Consider the following 14,592-nt stretch of genomic DNA (forward strand, 5'->3'; position numbering starts at 1 on the left):
CTTTTTGAAGCATTTTAATGAGACACTTGGTCACTCCAGGCTTTTTGCTTACTTCTGTGGTGATTACAATGAACAGAGCAAGAAGTCTCAGCTATTTAGTACAATGCCAACGGCTGCGTCCTGCTGTTGTCCATGCCAGGCTGTTGTCGGGGCACCTGCTGCTCTACTCCCTACCTCCTGCCCAAGGCCTGACTCCCTTCTGTGGTAGGCACAGAGCTCAGGAAGGGCCACCCGCTGGGTGCCACCGCAACCTTCCACACGGGGGATTCTCTGCAGAAGGCAGCACCCATTGGCGGACACGCTGCCTGAGCCCCAGGCTGCCAAAGGGAACTTTATTGGATGACATTTATCAGAGGTGAGAGCCATGAGCCGAGAGCGCCCGGGATGCTCCACAATAGGAAACTGGCTAATTCTCGGTGGTCGCCTGCCACTTTGGTCCGCATTTGGCTCATGTGCTTTTAAGTAGCTACATGTTGTCTCCTTGAGAGCGGGGACCAGGTTTTCCTTTGTATCCCCACGGCCCGTCACAGAGTAGGTGTGTAATCACTATCATGGACCAGCTGGGAGCCTAAATGGAAAAAGAAAAGCTCATCAGAGAAGGGGGGTCATCAGGGAAGGAGAGTTGGGGGCTTGAGATGCCCTCGTGATTCCGGTGGGTGTCCTATGTCTCCCCCTAAACCCTGCTCTTTGTCCTCGCCACACGACCCTGTTCCCTTTGTTCTTGTCCACTCTCTCCCTTGTCCTGGTAGCTCCTTGGACGTTATCCTTTCAAGTCCCTTGCATCCCTCATTAAACTTGCCCTGCCAAGCCTCAGCACAACTGGTTACTGCTTGTGCTGATTGGATACCCTGCAGATGAATGTTTTGTAATCCAACTGGCCCCTCCCCAGGGTTCCCCGATTGGCCTCTGTGCCCTCCACCACAGTGGCTCCCTTTTCACTCCTCTCACCTGAAGAGGTGGCCTTTTTTCTTGCCAAGACAAACCCTCTACCAGCACACATGCTGCTTTTTGACCTTTTTCTTAAATTTATTTAGTGTTTCATTTTCTTCAGTTACATGTAAAAACAGTTTTTAGCATTTGTTTTTAAAACTTGGAGTTCCAAAATCTTTCCCTTTCTTTCCCCCCATCCCCCCATTGAGAATGCACACACATATTACCACTTATTCATTCCTCATTTGGTAGGTGTCTACTCTCTTTCCATTCCTCATTGTTTCAAAGTGAATCAGTTTTATTAAAGCCTTAAGTTCTTTTGAAAACTGTTTAGGGAAAAACAAAATTATTAGAACAGGGCCAAACCAATGGGAACTAACCACTTTACCAGTCTGGATTTCAGCAAAGAACAAAACAATTTCTGTCTCTGTCTCCTTTGCTAATTTCTTAGGTGGTGAGCTTCCCTCTCAGAAATTGCTCCATCATGAGAATAGCTATATATACACTTGTCACTTTTTCCAAATTTAATTTTTAGAGAAACTTTCTGTTTCTCTAATAATGGGCATCTTTTCGTTGTTGACAAGTACAGATTTAAATTCTAGAATAGAAAGGAAAGAAGAGCTTTAACAAGTTTCACATACTAAAAGAAGAAATTGTTTAAAGTTACATTCTTTAATTTGATACGGTTTATATTTTCTTTTTTTAAATTATTTTTTATAGATTCATCTGTTGCTTTGTGCATATAAACATAAAAGATGCCTTTAAAATAAACCTACAAGGCTCTTGTTTGAGGGAATTAAAATAATGTGTAGCTTGATGGTGTGCTGAAAGGCTCAATTTTGCCAGAATGATCTTAAGATAAGAGAAAATGGGTTGCCACCATGGCAGATGTTAGCAAAACATTCTTTGCAATTCTTACTCTTTAGCTTATTGTTAATTTTTTCCCCCTCCCTTTTATTCTCTGCTGGATGTCTCCTCCCTTCCTGTTTTCCCTGGTTTGGGTTCTGGCTTTACATACCTTGTAAGAATAAAATATAGTCTTAGAGCCTATAATGGGGCTAATATTTTGGAATATGCTTCTTTGGGGACAGCTGGTTGGCCCAGGAGGTAGAGCATTGGCTCTGGAATTCAAATATGGCCTCAAATGCTTAACTAGCCATGTGACCTTGGGCAAGTTATTTAACTCTAGATGTTTCCAAAAGAAAAAGCTTATATGTTTATACTGTCGGAACATTCCAAGTTTCATATCTTCACTCTATAACAATTGGTAATTGTGCTCATTGCAATTTTCTTTCAACCATTCAGAGCAGTTATTTGCAGTCTATGGTTCTAGACTAAACAATCTTTAATTCCTATGGTTCCTTTCATCTTAAAAAATTCTTTATTTTGGGGGCGTGAATATGTATCAAGATCGATGCCCAATAAGATCAAATGATAGAGCCAAGATTTGGGATCCAGGGGCACCGCCCTACTTTTGTTTTGTGAAATCAAATTTTCTGGAGCATTGAAAACATTTTAGAGATTTTTAGAAACATTGAATGTTTAGATTGTTTTTTAATGGCGTGAACTTTAATTAAACCAAAACCTTGAAATATACTATATATCCACAAGGGAAGAACAAATATAACCTGCTTTCACCTGGAGCTATTTTTAAAAGGCATGGCTTGAGCAGCGTGTTGGAAAGGCTCCTTTGCTGACCAGTTTCATCTGGCCCCGATGACGTTAGGACGTTGGGATGGCGGGGAGTGGGTTCGGAAGCTCTGTAATGACTCTGGCTGTTTCCCCACACAGATCCTCAGTTCGTGGTCTGCCAGCTGAAGGTGAAGATCTACACCTCCCCTTCAGGGCCCACAAGGCGGGAAGACAAGTACATGTACTTTGAATTCCCCCAGCCTTTGCCGGTGTGCGGTGACATTAAGGTGGAATTCTTCCACAAGCAGAACAAGATGCTCAAGAAGGTTTGTGTTTTGCTCTTATTGGGCAGTCGTCCCAAGGCCGGGCAGGAGCAGGGGCCTGGGCTGGTGGTACAAAGCAGGAGCAGGAGGGAAGACATGGCTTCAGTTCTTCCATTGCTAGGTCACAACTCTAAATGAAATTAGGCCAGGAGATTCGGAGTAATTACTTACCTGCTTCTGATGCTCTCCTCTTTTTGGAGGAAAAGGTTTTGGGCATTAAGGCATTTGACTTACTCTCTTGCTCCCCAATGAATGCTTGAGATCTGTTAGCTGGTACAGGAAGGAATGTCAGTGGGGAAGAGGCAGGAAGGGGAAGGTTAAGCAAATGACATGTTCTGATTTAGGAAGGGACATGTTCCTGACCTTTGCCACACTGTCCAGCCAGCACTAAGAGCATTGCATAGCCCCATTTCAAATGGCCTTCCATTTAGAATCTTGATGTATTATGTAAGAGTTTTAAAATACAGACCCTGGTTAAGAATGGGGGGACTGTTAGTAATTTTCTAAGATTTCTTTTTTTTAATTCCTCATTGGACTCAGAAGCTTGTGAAAAAGCATTTTCATAGGTACATCTCATGATGGAAAGAGCTTAGTTTATTTTAATCCTTAGCTTGTTTTAAGGCTGTCCCCCTAAGACTCCTAAGTTGTAAGAGCAAAAAGGTGAAATTTCAAAATCTTAGGAATTGATGGAGAACTTAATTCCAACAGCTAGGAAAGTTAGATGAATATAGGGAGTATTTTGGGAAGTCGGTGTCTGTGAGGCATGTCACTGAACCCTGAGAAAAAGCCATCAGTCCACTTGGCCAGGGACCATCCATAAAATAATCCACATTTCTCTAAGCTTTTTAAGACTCATCTAAGGTTTTCTTAAACAACTTGAGTAACATGAATAGTTGGAGCAGAACATGTCTTTCTCCACCCATTCCTCATAAAAGACATAAAAGGACATGAAAGCTATATCTTATTTTTCAATAGGAAATGTTTCTTCTTGAGACTTCAGGAATATTTTCTAGGGAATAAATATAAGCCAGGGTTTGCAGAGGGCCACGTAATAGGGCTTGATCTGACAGTAGAGGATGTGGGAAGATGCCTCCAGGCCAGGAGGGAGAAGGATAACATGAGATCAGCATTTCTTAAATACTGACCAGTAGAGATGGGATTAAATATTTACATCCCACCTCTTTTCTCGCACTGTTATTCTTTGCAGCTTGAAATGGGCATGTGGTTTTCTTTTCAACAAGTCTTTCCTTCTTGCTGCTGGTATTTGGCTGTGAGATGGACAGAGGGGGAGAGCAGGATAGAGATTTGCCTTGCCTTTGAGCGTTACAGAGTCCAGACAGACACCTTGGAAATCTGTAAGAATTATCGGCTTGGGCTCTTAGCAAAGGCTGACATAGGCAGGCTGTGGTCACTGACTTAATGACATGGGTAGAGCAATTTGGTTGCCCTCTCTCTGAAAACCAACTGTGTTGTTGGACTAGGAAGGTCTGCAAAGGGTTGTCTAGGCAGACATAAGCACTTAAAAAATGAGGTGAACCTCTTGGTTCAATAAATAGACGGATAGGATGAATGGAAATCAGGAAAGAGAGAGACTGCCCTTTGGACCAGGGGTGCCCTGAGAGGCCGCCCAGAGAGCTTCCTGTCAAAGGCAGCCAGGGAAGCCCCTCTCACAGCAGCTGCTTGGGGCCAGTGCCTTTGGGCATCAGCTTAGAAGGGGAAAAGTTGGCTTATATTTTAAACCCGGTCAGTTATCATCATCCTAATTCTTGACCTGAAAATGGCGTAGGGGTGAAGATGAATGACCACCTACGTGGTGTTTTTAACCTGTTGTAAATATTATGTGGGGAGTTCTCTGTGCTCTGATGACAGTCGTGTGTGTGTGTATGTGTGTGTGAGAGAGAGAGATGTTTGCTCTTTACTTCAGTGGATGGTAAACAAGCTTATCGGTTGTTTTTGTGTTTTAGGACAAAATGTTTCACTTTTGGGTAAATACATTCTTCATACCAGGACCAGAGGAAAACTCAGACAAAGTAGAAAATGGAAGTCTTTGTGGTGATCAAGAGATTGATAGTATTGGCAGCGCCGAGCGATCAGATAATGACAAAGAATATCTCATACTCACATTATCCAAAAACGATCTTGACAAAGCGAATAAAGACAAGGCCAACAGATACTTTTCTCCAAACTTTAAGGTCAGTAACTTACTCCTTCTGGAGGTTTTCAGGTTTAAAATTAGACATAAAAATAAGGAATGGCTTCCGTTTCTTTTAGCTTGAGGATCTGTCTCAAGTTCTTGAGAAACTTCTAAAGAAGCAACAGAAACGTGGTAATTCTCAGTGAGTTCTATTTGAAAAGGCCCGGCCCACTCTGTAGTTGAGATCAGAAGCCGGGGTATGGGGGTACAGAGGAGAGAGCTGTCTCTCAATTAAAAACTTGAATTGAGCTTCTGATTCTTCCATGGATGCCCCTGGGACTTAAACTGGACCTTCACTCTCCAGACCTCCCTTCCCCCATCTGTAAAACAAACAGATCAGATAAGATGATCTCTGGCCTCTCTTAGCCTAAATCTGTGAATCAGTGAATCATTGATCAAGATGCTATCTTGTTCATTGTGGCTGAATCCCATTGAATAAGTAGCAAGCAGAAAAAAGTATGCTTGAGGGGGGAAATGGCTTGTTTCTAAATGCCATGTTTATTTGGGAAAGTTGTTTGTGACAGCAACAAAGGTGTTTGGGGGTGGGGAAGAGAAGGAAAAGGGGAGATGGGAGAAAGTGAGAGTGATCTCAGAAGGGATGAGCCTTCCATGAGCTTGCTTCCATAGCCACAGTAGAGAAGGATCCCAATCTGGGCCTGGGAGGGAGCTGAGAAGTCTTTCACCTTGATGAAGTGAAGAGAGGGAGCAGCTCACTCTGCCATTCAGCCAGAATTTGAACCTCAAATCAGAATGATCTTTTTCATTCCCTTGAATTAGCATTTGTTTTCATCTTGACTCTGAGGCTGAATTTTGTTTGTAAAGGCAAGAAATTTCCTTTGCTGTGCACCATTGGCCAAGATCTGGATCCGAATGTGGGTCCTTCATTCCAGCTTTAGTTAAGCAGAGTATTTCAGTGCGTTTTCTTTTGGGGCTGTCGGGGATCCTCACATTAGAACTGGAGGGATCTGGGGGCAACTGAGGACTGAGCAAGGAAAGGGACCTGCCTGAGGACACAGGTGAAAGAAGTAGGCAGTGCCTAAGAGTGTCAAGGACCGTCCAAGTCCTGCATGTCAGATGGGTCCCCCAGGTGAGGTCTCTCCTTCCGTGCCCCTCGTTGCCCCTGCCCTGAGACCCTTCCAGGCAGCGAAGTTGAGGCACGGAGAGATTAAGTGGCTTTCCTTGCATGGCATGGCTCGTTAGGGTCCGAGGCCCGTTTCCCTCGGTGTCTCCCTAGAACTCTCTGTAACGAAGCTCCCTTCCCCTCTTTATTTACACGCACTTGAACGCTGTTTTCCTTCAAGTCCAGCATTTATAATAAACTCCATTGGCGTATCGCTTTTCCGCTTTCAAAGAACATAATTCTGCCGGTTTTGTTTATTGTAAAAATTTATCATTTCAAGTGCATTCTGGGTTAATTGGACATGTGTGGGCGGCTAAGTCCCACGTCTGTCTTGGGGATGGGAAAGCGCTTTCGAGTTCCCACGCAGAGCACCCGCAGGACCTCCCCAGCCCGGTATTCTGGAGCGGCTCTTGGCCCCCAGGGCCGTCAGACGCCAGTATAGACCACGGTGGGGGGGGAATGAGGCCAGTGGGGCCCTCCGGAAGCCGCCCTCACCTTACGCCGAGTGTTTACCGGGCTTTGCTTTTGTCCCTCTGTCCTCCAGGTGAAGCTTTTCTTCACAAAAACTGTAGAGGAGCCGGCAAACCCAGAGGCCAGCAGTTCCACTTCAGTCACCCCGGACGTTAGTGACAATGAACCTGATCATTATAGATACTCGGACACCACTGACTCTGATCCAGAGAACGAGCCTTTTGATGAAGATCAACACACACAGATCACAAAAGTCTGAATATTTTTTTTATCAAGAGGGAAAAATAGAGACAAACTTGAAGAACCTGAAAAAGGACCTTTTTTTTAAATGGCAATAGGACATTGTATCAGCTGACCAGTGATAGGAACAATGACCTTTCCCTGACCAGTTCCGTCGGGGCCTCTCCACCGGTGACAGGCTTGCCATGCTCGTCCCGTCCCGTGGGAAGGAGGCCGCCTGCCTCGTTATTATCTGTATATACCTTTTGTGTTCAAAGGACACTTAAAAGTTTCAATTAGGAAAAATAAAGATGGCACTTTCCCTTTTTCCAGTTTTATACAAGTGGAGGCAGACCTGGTGTGTGATGCGTAGGGATGTCCCTTTGTGTTCTGTCCCCTCCCGATGTGGCTTCAGAGCTCCCCGAGCTGTCCCGGTTCACAGCCTGCCCCTTTGCACTCCCGTGGCGACAGATAGGGCTGCAGTTGGTGGCGAGGAGTTTCCCCAAGGGTCCGACTCCGTTGTGGTTGCATGGATTGGGTTGAGGGGGGTGGAGAGAATGCTCAGAAAGGAATCTCTTTGATGCTGGACTCTGGACCAGGTACCATCTCCAGCTGTTCTACAGGCACCTTTCTTTAGCATGCTACAGTAATTAATCCTGGACATTGGAGAAATTGGCCGCTCTCACTGCTTGTTGTTTGTGCATTTTATTTTTTTAAGCATATTGGTGCTAGAAAAGGCAGCTAGAAGGAGTGATTCTGTATTAGGGGTACAGGAATGAACCTTCCGCAACATCCTAGAGCCCCACAGGTGAGGGGTCTAAGCCGAAGGGGGGGTCCTAGCTAAGAAGAAACACAGCAACAATGACTTCACCATACAAATGTGGAGGCTGGAGACAAACACCACGATTCAAACCTTGACAGTGCTCTCTGAAATGTGCTTTCTCGCTTGTCCTGACCGCTCCCTCTCCCGTGTAATCGAGGCCAGTGCTAAAGGTCAGAGGTTGTCAGTCCACACATCAGCCCCCCCCCCCCCCCCCCCCCCCCCCCCCCCCCCCCCCCCCCGGCTCGCCCGCCTGCCGTGGCTGCTTCACGTGCCGCCCGCAAGCTTTGCGTCCTCCTTGAGTGGGAACGCGGCCATAACGCCGCGCCCAAAGTTTCCTTCGGAGGCTCCCCGGGAAGTGAGACCAGAGACTCACGATGCATTGATGCAGTCACCTAGCTGTCAGCTGTTCCGCCCTCGGACCGCACACATTTTATCACCATGAGTTTTGCAGTTTTGCACACTTTTTTTAATGTCATTAACTGTTAGGGAATTTTACTTGAAGAATACTTAGCACCTAGAATATTTATATATTAAAGAAAGACCATGACACACGGTAAACGGGAAACAAGGAACTTCTCGGCACTGCCCAAGAGAACGTGTCTCCTCTCCTCCTGATGGTACAGTGCTCGTTGGCTGTTCGGAAAAGCGATTTCTGGTGAACCCGGCAGGGTCGTAGCAGGGGTGCGGAGGGCTGTAGTCGGAAGGAGGGCTTGCGCTTCCCTTTTGAACGTTGCCAGAGAACGAGCGGGCCCAGACTCCAGGAGATCAGCGGGGTACAACTGGTAGAGTATAGCAGATGGGAGGATGCTGTTTCAGATATTTCCCCCCCCGCCCCCCAGAAATTTGGCGTACTTCAAACTAGACTTTTATCTTCAGGAAATTCGAATAACATTTCTTTCTGGTGTAAAATCCCATTTCAATGAACTCATTGGTGCTGACGTTGTTCATTAGCTGTGGTCTGACCTCATTAATGTATTGAATTGAGAATGCATTCGGCCTAGTCCAGCAGCGTTTTGTAAAGTTTGGATGGCGATCCGATCCGGCAGGATGTCCTCGCAAGAATCTTGCGAAATAAGGCAACGCCGTGGAGATCTGTCGGTCGATTTCATTTGGCAGATTGACGATTCATTTCCCCCCCAGCTCGTCTGATTTACACGTTTATATTTAATTATCCTCATGTACCAAAAAAATCAATAGTGCTTTGGCGCTCACAAGCCACGCTGGTGAAACTGTCCAGCAGGAGATAGACACCCCACCACTCGCCCCCAAACCAAGTATTGCTGACTAAATTCAATGTTCACGCTTTAAAATACTTTTAGTTACGGATACTGTTCGCTCCAGTTTTGGGCTCAAGACGTTAACGTTGAATTTGTGTCGTTCCACCGGGCCCCGCTGAGGCCCGGGTCGGAAGCAGTGACATTCTAATGGGCTTTTGCACTCTACTTCCTTTTCCTTTGGAATGTGAAGGTCTGAATGAGGGTTTCAATTCTGAATGTTTCCGCATTTTTGAGAAGCCTTGCTTACATTTTATGGTGTAGTCATTGGAAATGGAAAAATGGCATTATATATATATATTATATATATAAATATATATTATAATACTCTCCTATACTTTATTTCAGTTACCATCCCCATAGAACTTGACAAGAATTACTGCGACTGAAAGGTTTTTTGAGTCCTTATGAAAACTTTATTTATGACAGTATTCACAAGTAGCCTGAGATGCATTCTGTAGCTCATCTCTTTGAGTTTCTGGACTGTATGCTTCAATTTCTGGATGTGCAGCAGCTTACATGTCTGAAATTACTTGAAGGCATCCATCCCTTTGCACAGAGCTCCCCGCTGGGCCCTGGGCCATCCCCGGTCACCTGGAGCCCCCCCGCCCGTCCCCGTCCCCCACCCCCGACTCTTTTTGCCACCATTACTGAAGGGCAGTTGGACAGAGAGCGTTAAGATGATTTGCTGTGGCGCGGGCTGTAAACCTCAGCGGAGTTTACAGGCAGCCTCAGATGTTTCAGCTTTAAACAATTACATTAGGGTGCAAGGTCTGTGTTTTAGTTCTAGAAAACGTGTGCAATATGTTAACGATGGCTGTGGTTGCCACCAAGTGCCTCGTTCACCTTTAAATACTGTTAGAGCGCGTCCTGCATGCAGGTGGAAGGGGCGGAGCTGGGCCCTGACGCGGGCCTTCCCAGGGGCCTCTCCTCTGCCCGCTCACATTTTCAGTCTGTTTCCCTATAGAGTATATATCCTAAAAAAGTCCAGTCTGTTCAACAGCCTTACTCGGATTCAGCCTCTTGAGATACTCTAGTGCTGTGCCTCAGTGGCTCCGTGTGTGATGCAATGCACTGAGGATACACAACCACCATTCGATGTGTACAGGATAATTAATGCCTCATACAAATCAGTTGTCCATTTGTTATTGTGTTTGTTAACCCTTTATCTCTTAGTGTTATAAACTCCACTTAAAACTGATTAAAGTCTCATTCTTGTCACTGGCTGCCTCTTTTCTTCGGGGAGCGTTGGGGACTCCGGCCGCCCGGGTGTGAATGGCGGGTAACCGGACGAGCGGGGCGTGTTTGCAGAGGCGCGACGGGCATCCGGCGGGCACGGAGCCGCTGACCAGGAGGCCAGAGCTCGAGACGCTGGCTGGGTATTCCCAGCCCCTGGCCCAGAATGGATGGATCTCTCTGGTTTTGAAATTGATTTAAGAGCACCAAAGAAAAAGCCCGGGCTGGTCCTTCCAGCGTAAGCGGTCTGGATTTCCCTGGAGGTTGGCAGAAGGCTTACTAGCCCCACGAGTGGTCTCACAGGGTCCCGCGCAGGCCTTGGTACCGGACCAAGAACCTTCCCCTGCAGTGAGAGTCCTGGCGGGCCTCAGGACACAGGAGGGACCTGGCAGGCTTGGTGGGGGTTTGGATCAGGCCTGATGGGTTCTGGTATTGGCCCAGAGCGAGTGCTTTGGGCTTCAGTAGCAGGGTCCCACTCTGCATCCAGGCTCCGTCCCTGCGGGTCATGGATCCCTGGGTAGGTCAGAACTCCGGGCCTTGGCCACCTCCCCTTCTGTCGAGCAGGGATTGGCCCAAATGGACGGTGGGGGGCTGCTGGGTGCGAGGATGGTAGGAGATGGACAAAACTACCCAGCTTGGGGAGGGGTGCGAATGCTTTCTCTGGGACAGCCCTGGGCAACCCTGCCCCAGACACTGTTGGGGAGATCCTGGGGGAGGGCCTTCAGCTCTGCCAACAGTAGTGCCTCACTCACGGGGCTCCCCTGAGAAAGCGCAGGGTGGGACGCTGTGTGATCCTCATGGGCCCCCCCCCAGGCTCGCCGGAACGTCACCATCACTAGTGCTGGGCAAGGACAGTGAGTGGCCCTGCTTAGGTGTTTGTGCTGCTCCTGGAGCCTTGGACTGAGGAAGCTGCTTCAGGAATAAAATGCATTTCTTTTAATCACCCTAATTTTCCCCGGTGTTCCCTCTCCTTCCTTCCTGTCTTATATAGCAATATTTTTATAAATAGAAAAAAAGGAAACATAAGAACACATTGAAAAATATCTGAAAATAGGTGCAAGAGATCACTTACCTTCCTGATTTCAAATCTGGCCTCACTAGCTTGTGTCATGCTGGGTAAGTCACTTTGCTCTGCCTCAGTTTCCTCAACTGTAAAATGAGCCAAGGAAGGAAATGGCCAACCCCTCTAGTATCCCTTCCAAGCAAATGGCGCCGCGGGAGTCGGACGGCCTGAACGAGGACCACAGCCACACTCTGGACCTCCCCTCCACGAGCATCTCTACGTAAATCTCTACGCAGCACTCACGGATGCTATTTAGTGGTGGCTGGGTTTGCTTTTATTTTTTAATTGACCTTGTGGTGGTGCCTATTGTTCTGGTCTGCTTACTTCACTCTGCATTAGTTTACATAGATCTTCTCATGCTTTCGTCTGTATGCGTCAAAATTTGTCCTTTTATGGCCCAATAATTCCATTACATCCACATGCCAGACTTTTCCCCATCTGCCTTTGTTTCCAATTTATTGCTGTCACAAAAATGCTGCTATAACACTTGACTGTATATGAGGACTTCTTATCGATGAATAAACTTTGGCTTATAGGTTGTAATGTTCCCTCCAAGTCCAAGAATATGGACCTTTTGGTGACTTTATAAAATTCACAATTATTTAGCCCCTGTAACCCCTCCAACATGAACTATTCCTCTCTATCTCCTCTGCCAATTTGCAGATCTCTGAAGTCTCTGGGTGATTTGGATTTACAGATCTCTTAGAGCCCTGCAGAAATTCCTCATTCTCCTTTCCCCTCCTCCATCCCCCAATCAGTTCCTAGGTAGGGCCTAAAATGAGATACAGTAAAATGTGTAAATTTGTAATGGCACCTTCCTACTTCACGCCCAATAAACAATTTTGTTTGTTTTTGTTTTGCTGAGACAGTTGGGGTTAAGTGACTTGCCCAGGCTCACGCTGCCAGGAAGAGTTAAGTGTCTGAGACCAGATTTGAACTCGGGTCCCCGGCACTCTACCCACTAGCTGCCCCGTCAATAGACCATTAATACAATGTTTTAATAAATAGTTTGAAAGTTTAGAATATAAATCCCGATTTCCCCAGGGTTTTTCTATTTTTCCATTAGTCCAAAAGCATTTTTGTTAAAAAGCCTATCAGACTTTTATCGGGGAAGTGGGGAAAATGGGTGTTTCTACAGGATAACAGTAATAATGGTAGGTCATCATAAATATGAGATCTCTTTTTCTTAGGCTGGCTGGTCTCTGTCTTAAGGATGTTTCCCATGATCTTTAATCTTCATTATTCATTTTTGCAAGCTTATTGGGATTTTTCTGATTAGTTGTGCACCTGATGAGAAATCTGATGATTTCATCTACACAGTTTTTTTTTCTATAACTTCAAAAAAATTAATATAAATTAGACTATCATTCTGATAATCATTGAATTCAGGTTAGAAGGACAAGGTGTCACAACAGAACAGATAATATAGTTACTTTTTTTATCATAGCTTTTTATATACAAAACACTTGCATGGGTCATTTTTCACCATTGGCCCTTGCAAAAACTTCTGTTGCAGCTTTTCCCCTCTTTTCCCCTACCCCTTCCCCCAGATGGCAGGTAGTCCCATACAGGTTAAACATGTTAAAGTACATGTTAAATTCAGTATGTGTGTACATATTTATACAGTTGCTGCACAAGAAAAATTAGATTTAGAAAGAAGGTAAAAATAACCTGAGAAGAAAAACAATAATGCAAGCAAACAACAACAGAAAGAGTGCAAATGCTCTGTTGTGGTCCATACTTGTTTCCCAGTGTTCTTTCTCTGGGTGTAGCTGGTTCTGTTCATCACTGATCAATTGGAACTGATTTGGATCCTCTCATTGTTGAAGAGACCACGTCCATCAGAATTGATTATCATACAGTATTGATGTTGAAGTATATAATGATCTCCTGGTCCTGCTCATTTCACTCAGCATCAGTTCATGTGAGTCTCTCCAGGCCTTTCTGAAATCATCCTGTTGATTGTTTCTTACCAAACAATAATATTCCATAATATTCATATACCACAATTTATTCAGCCATTCTCCAATTGATGGGCATCCACTCAGTTTCCACACAGGGCTGCCACAAACATTTTGGCACATACAGGTCCCTTTCCCTTCTTTAAGATCTCTTTGGGATATAAGCCCAGTAGAAACACTGCTGGATCAAAGGGTATGCACAGTTTGATAACTTTTTGAGCATAGTTCCAAACTACTCTCCAAAATGGTTGGATTCGTTCACAATTCCACCAACAATACATCAGTGTCCCAGTTTTCCCACATCCCTTCCAACATTCATCATTATCTTTCCCTGTCATTCTAGCCAGTCTGACAGGTGTGTAGTGGTATCTCAGAGTTGTCTTAATTTGCATTTCTCTGATCAGTAATGATTTGGAGCACCTCTTCATATGATTAGAAATAGTTTTAATTAGAAATATTCTTAAATTCCACCTAAGCATTTGACTTTTCCTATTTCAGTTTAAAGCTTCATTACAAGCATTTCTTTTCCTCGAGCCCTGAAATTTATTACACTTTTTGTTATTGTTAAGGCAATAACTGAATACCCATGTCGTGGCCAACTGTTCCATAATTAATGATAAGCCAGACTGCTTTCCCAGGTCATAGTATTAGGAACACTAGCAACGAAAGGAAGTTTAAAAAAATTCTGCTGATGATGAGATGAGATTTAAGCAATTGATTGTGACCACTTTGTGATATCTGAATTGGACCATTTAACAACCCCTCCCCCAGTTTTTGGCAGAGCAATTTTAACTGTTCAGTTTTTGTTCCTATTTAACAGCCTCGCCAAAGGCTGGACAGAAATAGCTTTAGGGTGATTTTGAAATGCATTAGCCATTAAACTTAGAAATTCAGCTTCTTTAGCTTAGTTATGATTCCATATATCAAGAATTTAGAGCTAAAAGGAAAACCTGAGATGATTCTGTCCACATCCTTTAATTTACACCTGAGTAAACTGAGGCCCAGCAGACTTAAAGTATCCAAACCAGGACCATGCAGGAGTAAAGATTTTAACGTGAGTCTTTGGACTCTCAATTTGATACTCTTTGCATTTATCATATACAGGTAAGCTTGACATTTTTAGCAAAAACCTAAAAATGAAAATTAAAGCTCGTCAAGGCACAAAGTTGGCCAATGAACTACATAGAGGTCATAGCTATTGTGCACTCAGTGTAGTGTTAGATGGTTCTTATCTAAAGTTGTCAGTGAATGTGCATTTTTAGAATTGAGTAAAGCCAAAATTTGATTTTTAAAATGTGTCGCCTCATTTTCCCAACGATAAATAAAAATGGAATAAAATTCCCACG

At 44.9% G+C, this 14,592-nt stretch overlaps 1 protein-coding gene across 1 annotated transcript in view; it reads left to right on the plus strand.

The window, feature by feature from the left end:
- Positions 1-7,932, plus strand: part of PTEN (phosphatase and tensin homolog) — a 72,190-nt gene extending 64,258 nt beyond the window's left edge. Inside the window, exons 7-9 of the mRNA XM_031956985.1 lie at positions 2,722-2,888; positions 4,850-5,077; positions 6,744-7,932. Of these exons, the coding sequence (XP_031812845.1) occupies positions 2,722-2,888; positions 4,850-5,077; positions 6,744-6,929 (581 nt within the window). The 3' untranslated portion in view covers positions 6,930-7,932. The remainder of the gene's footprint in view (positions 1-2,721; positions 2,889-4,849; positions 5,078-6,743) is intronic.
- The last annotated feature ends 6,660 nt before the right edge of the window (positions 7,933-14,592 follow it).

Source organism: Sarcophilus harrisii, chromosome 2 (assembly GCF_902635505.1).
Source record: "Sarcophilus harrisii chromosome 2, mSarHar1.11, whole genome shotgun sequence".
Lineage (NCBI taxonomy): Eukaryota > Metazoa > Chordata > Mammalia > Dasyuromorphia > Dasyuridae > Sarcophilus > Sarcophilus harrisii.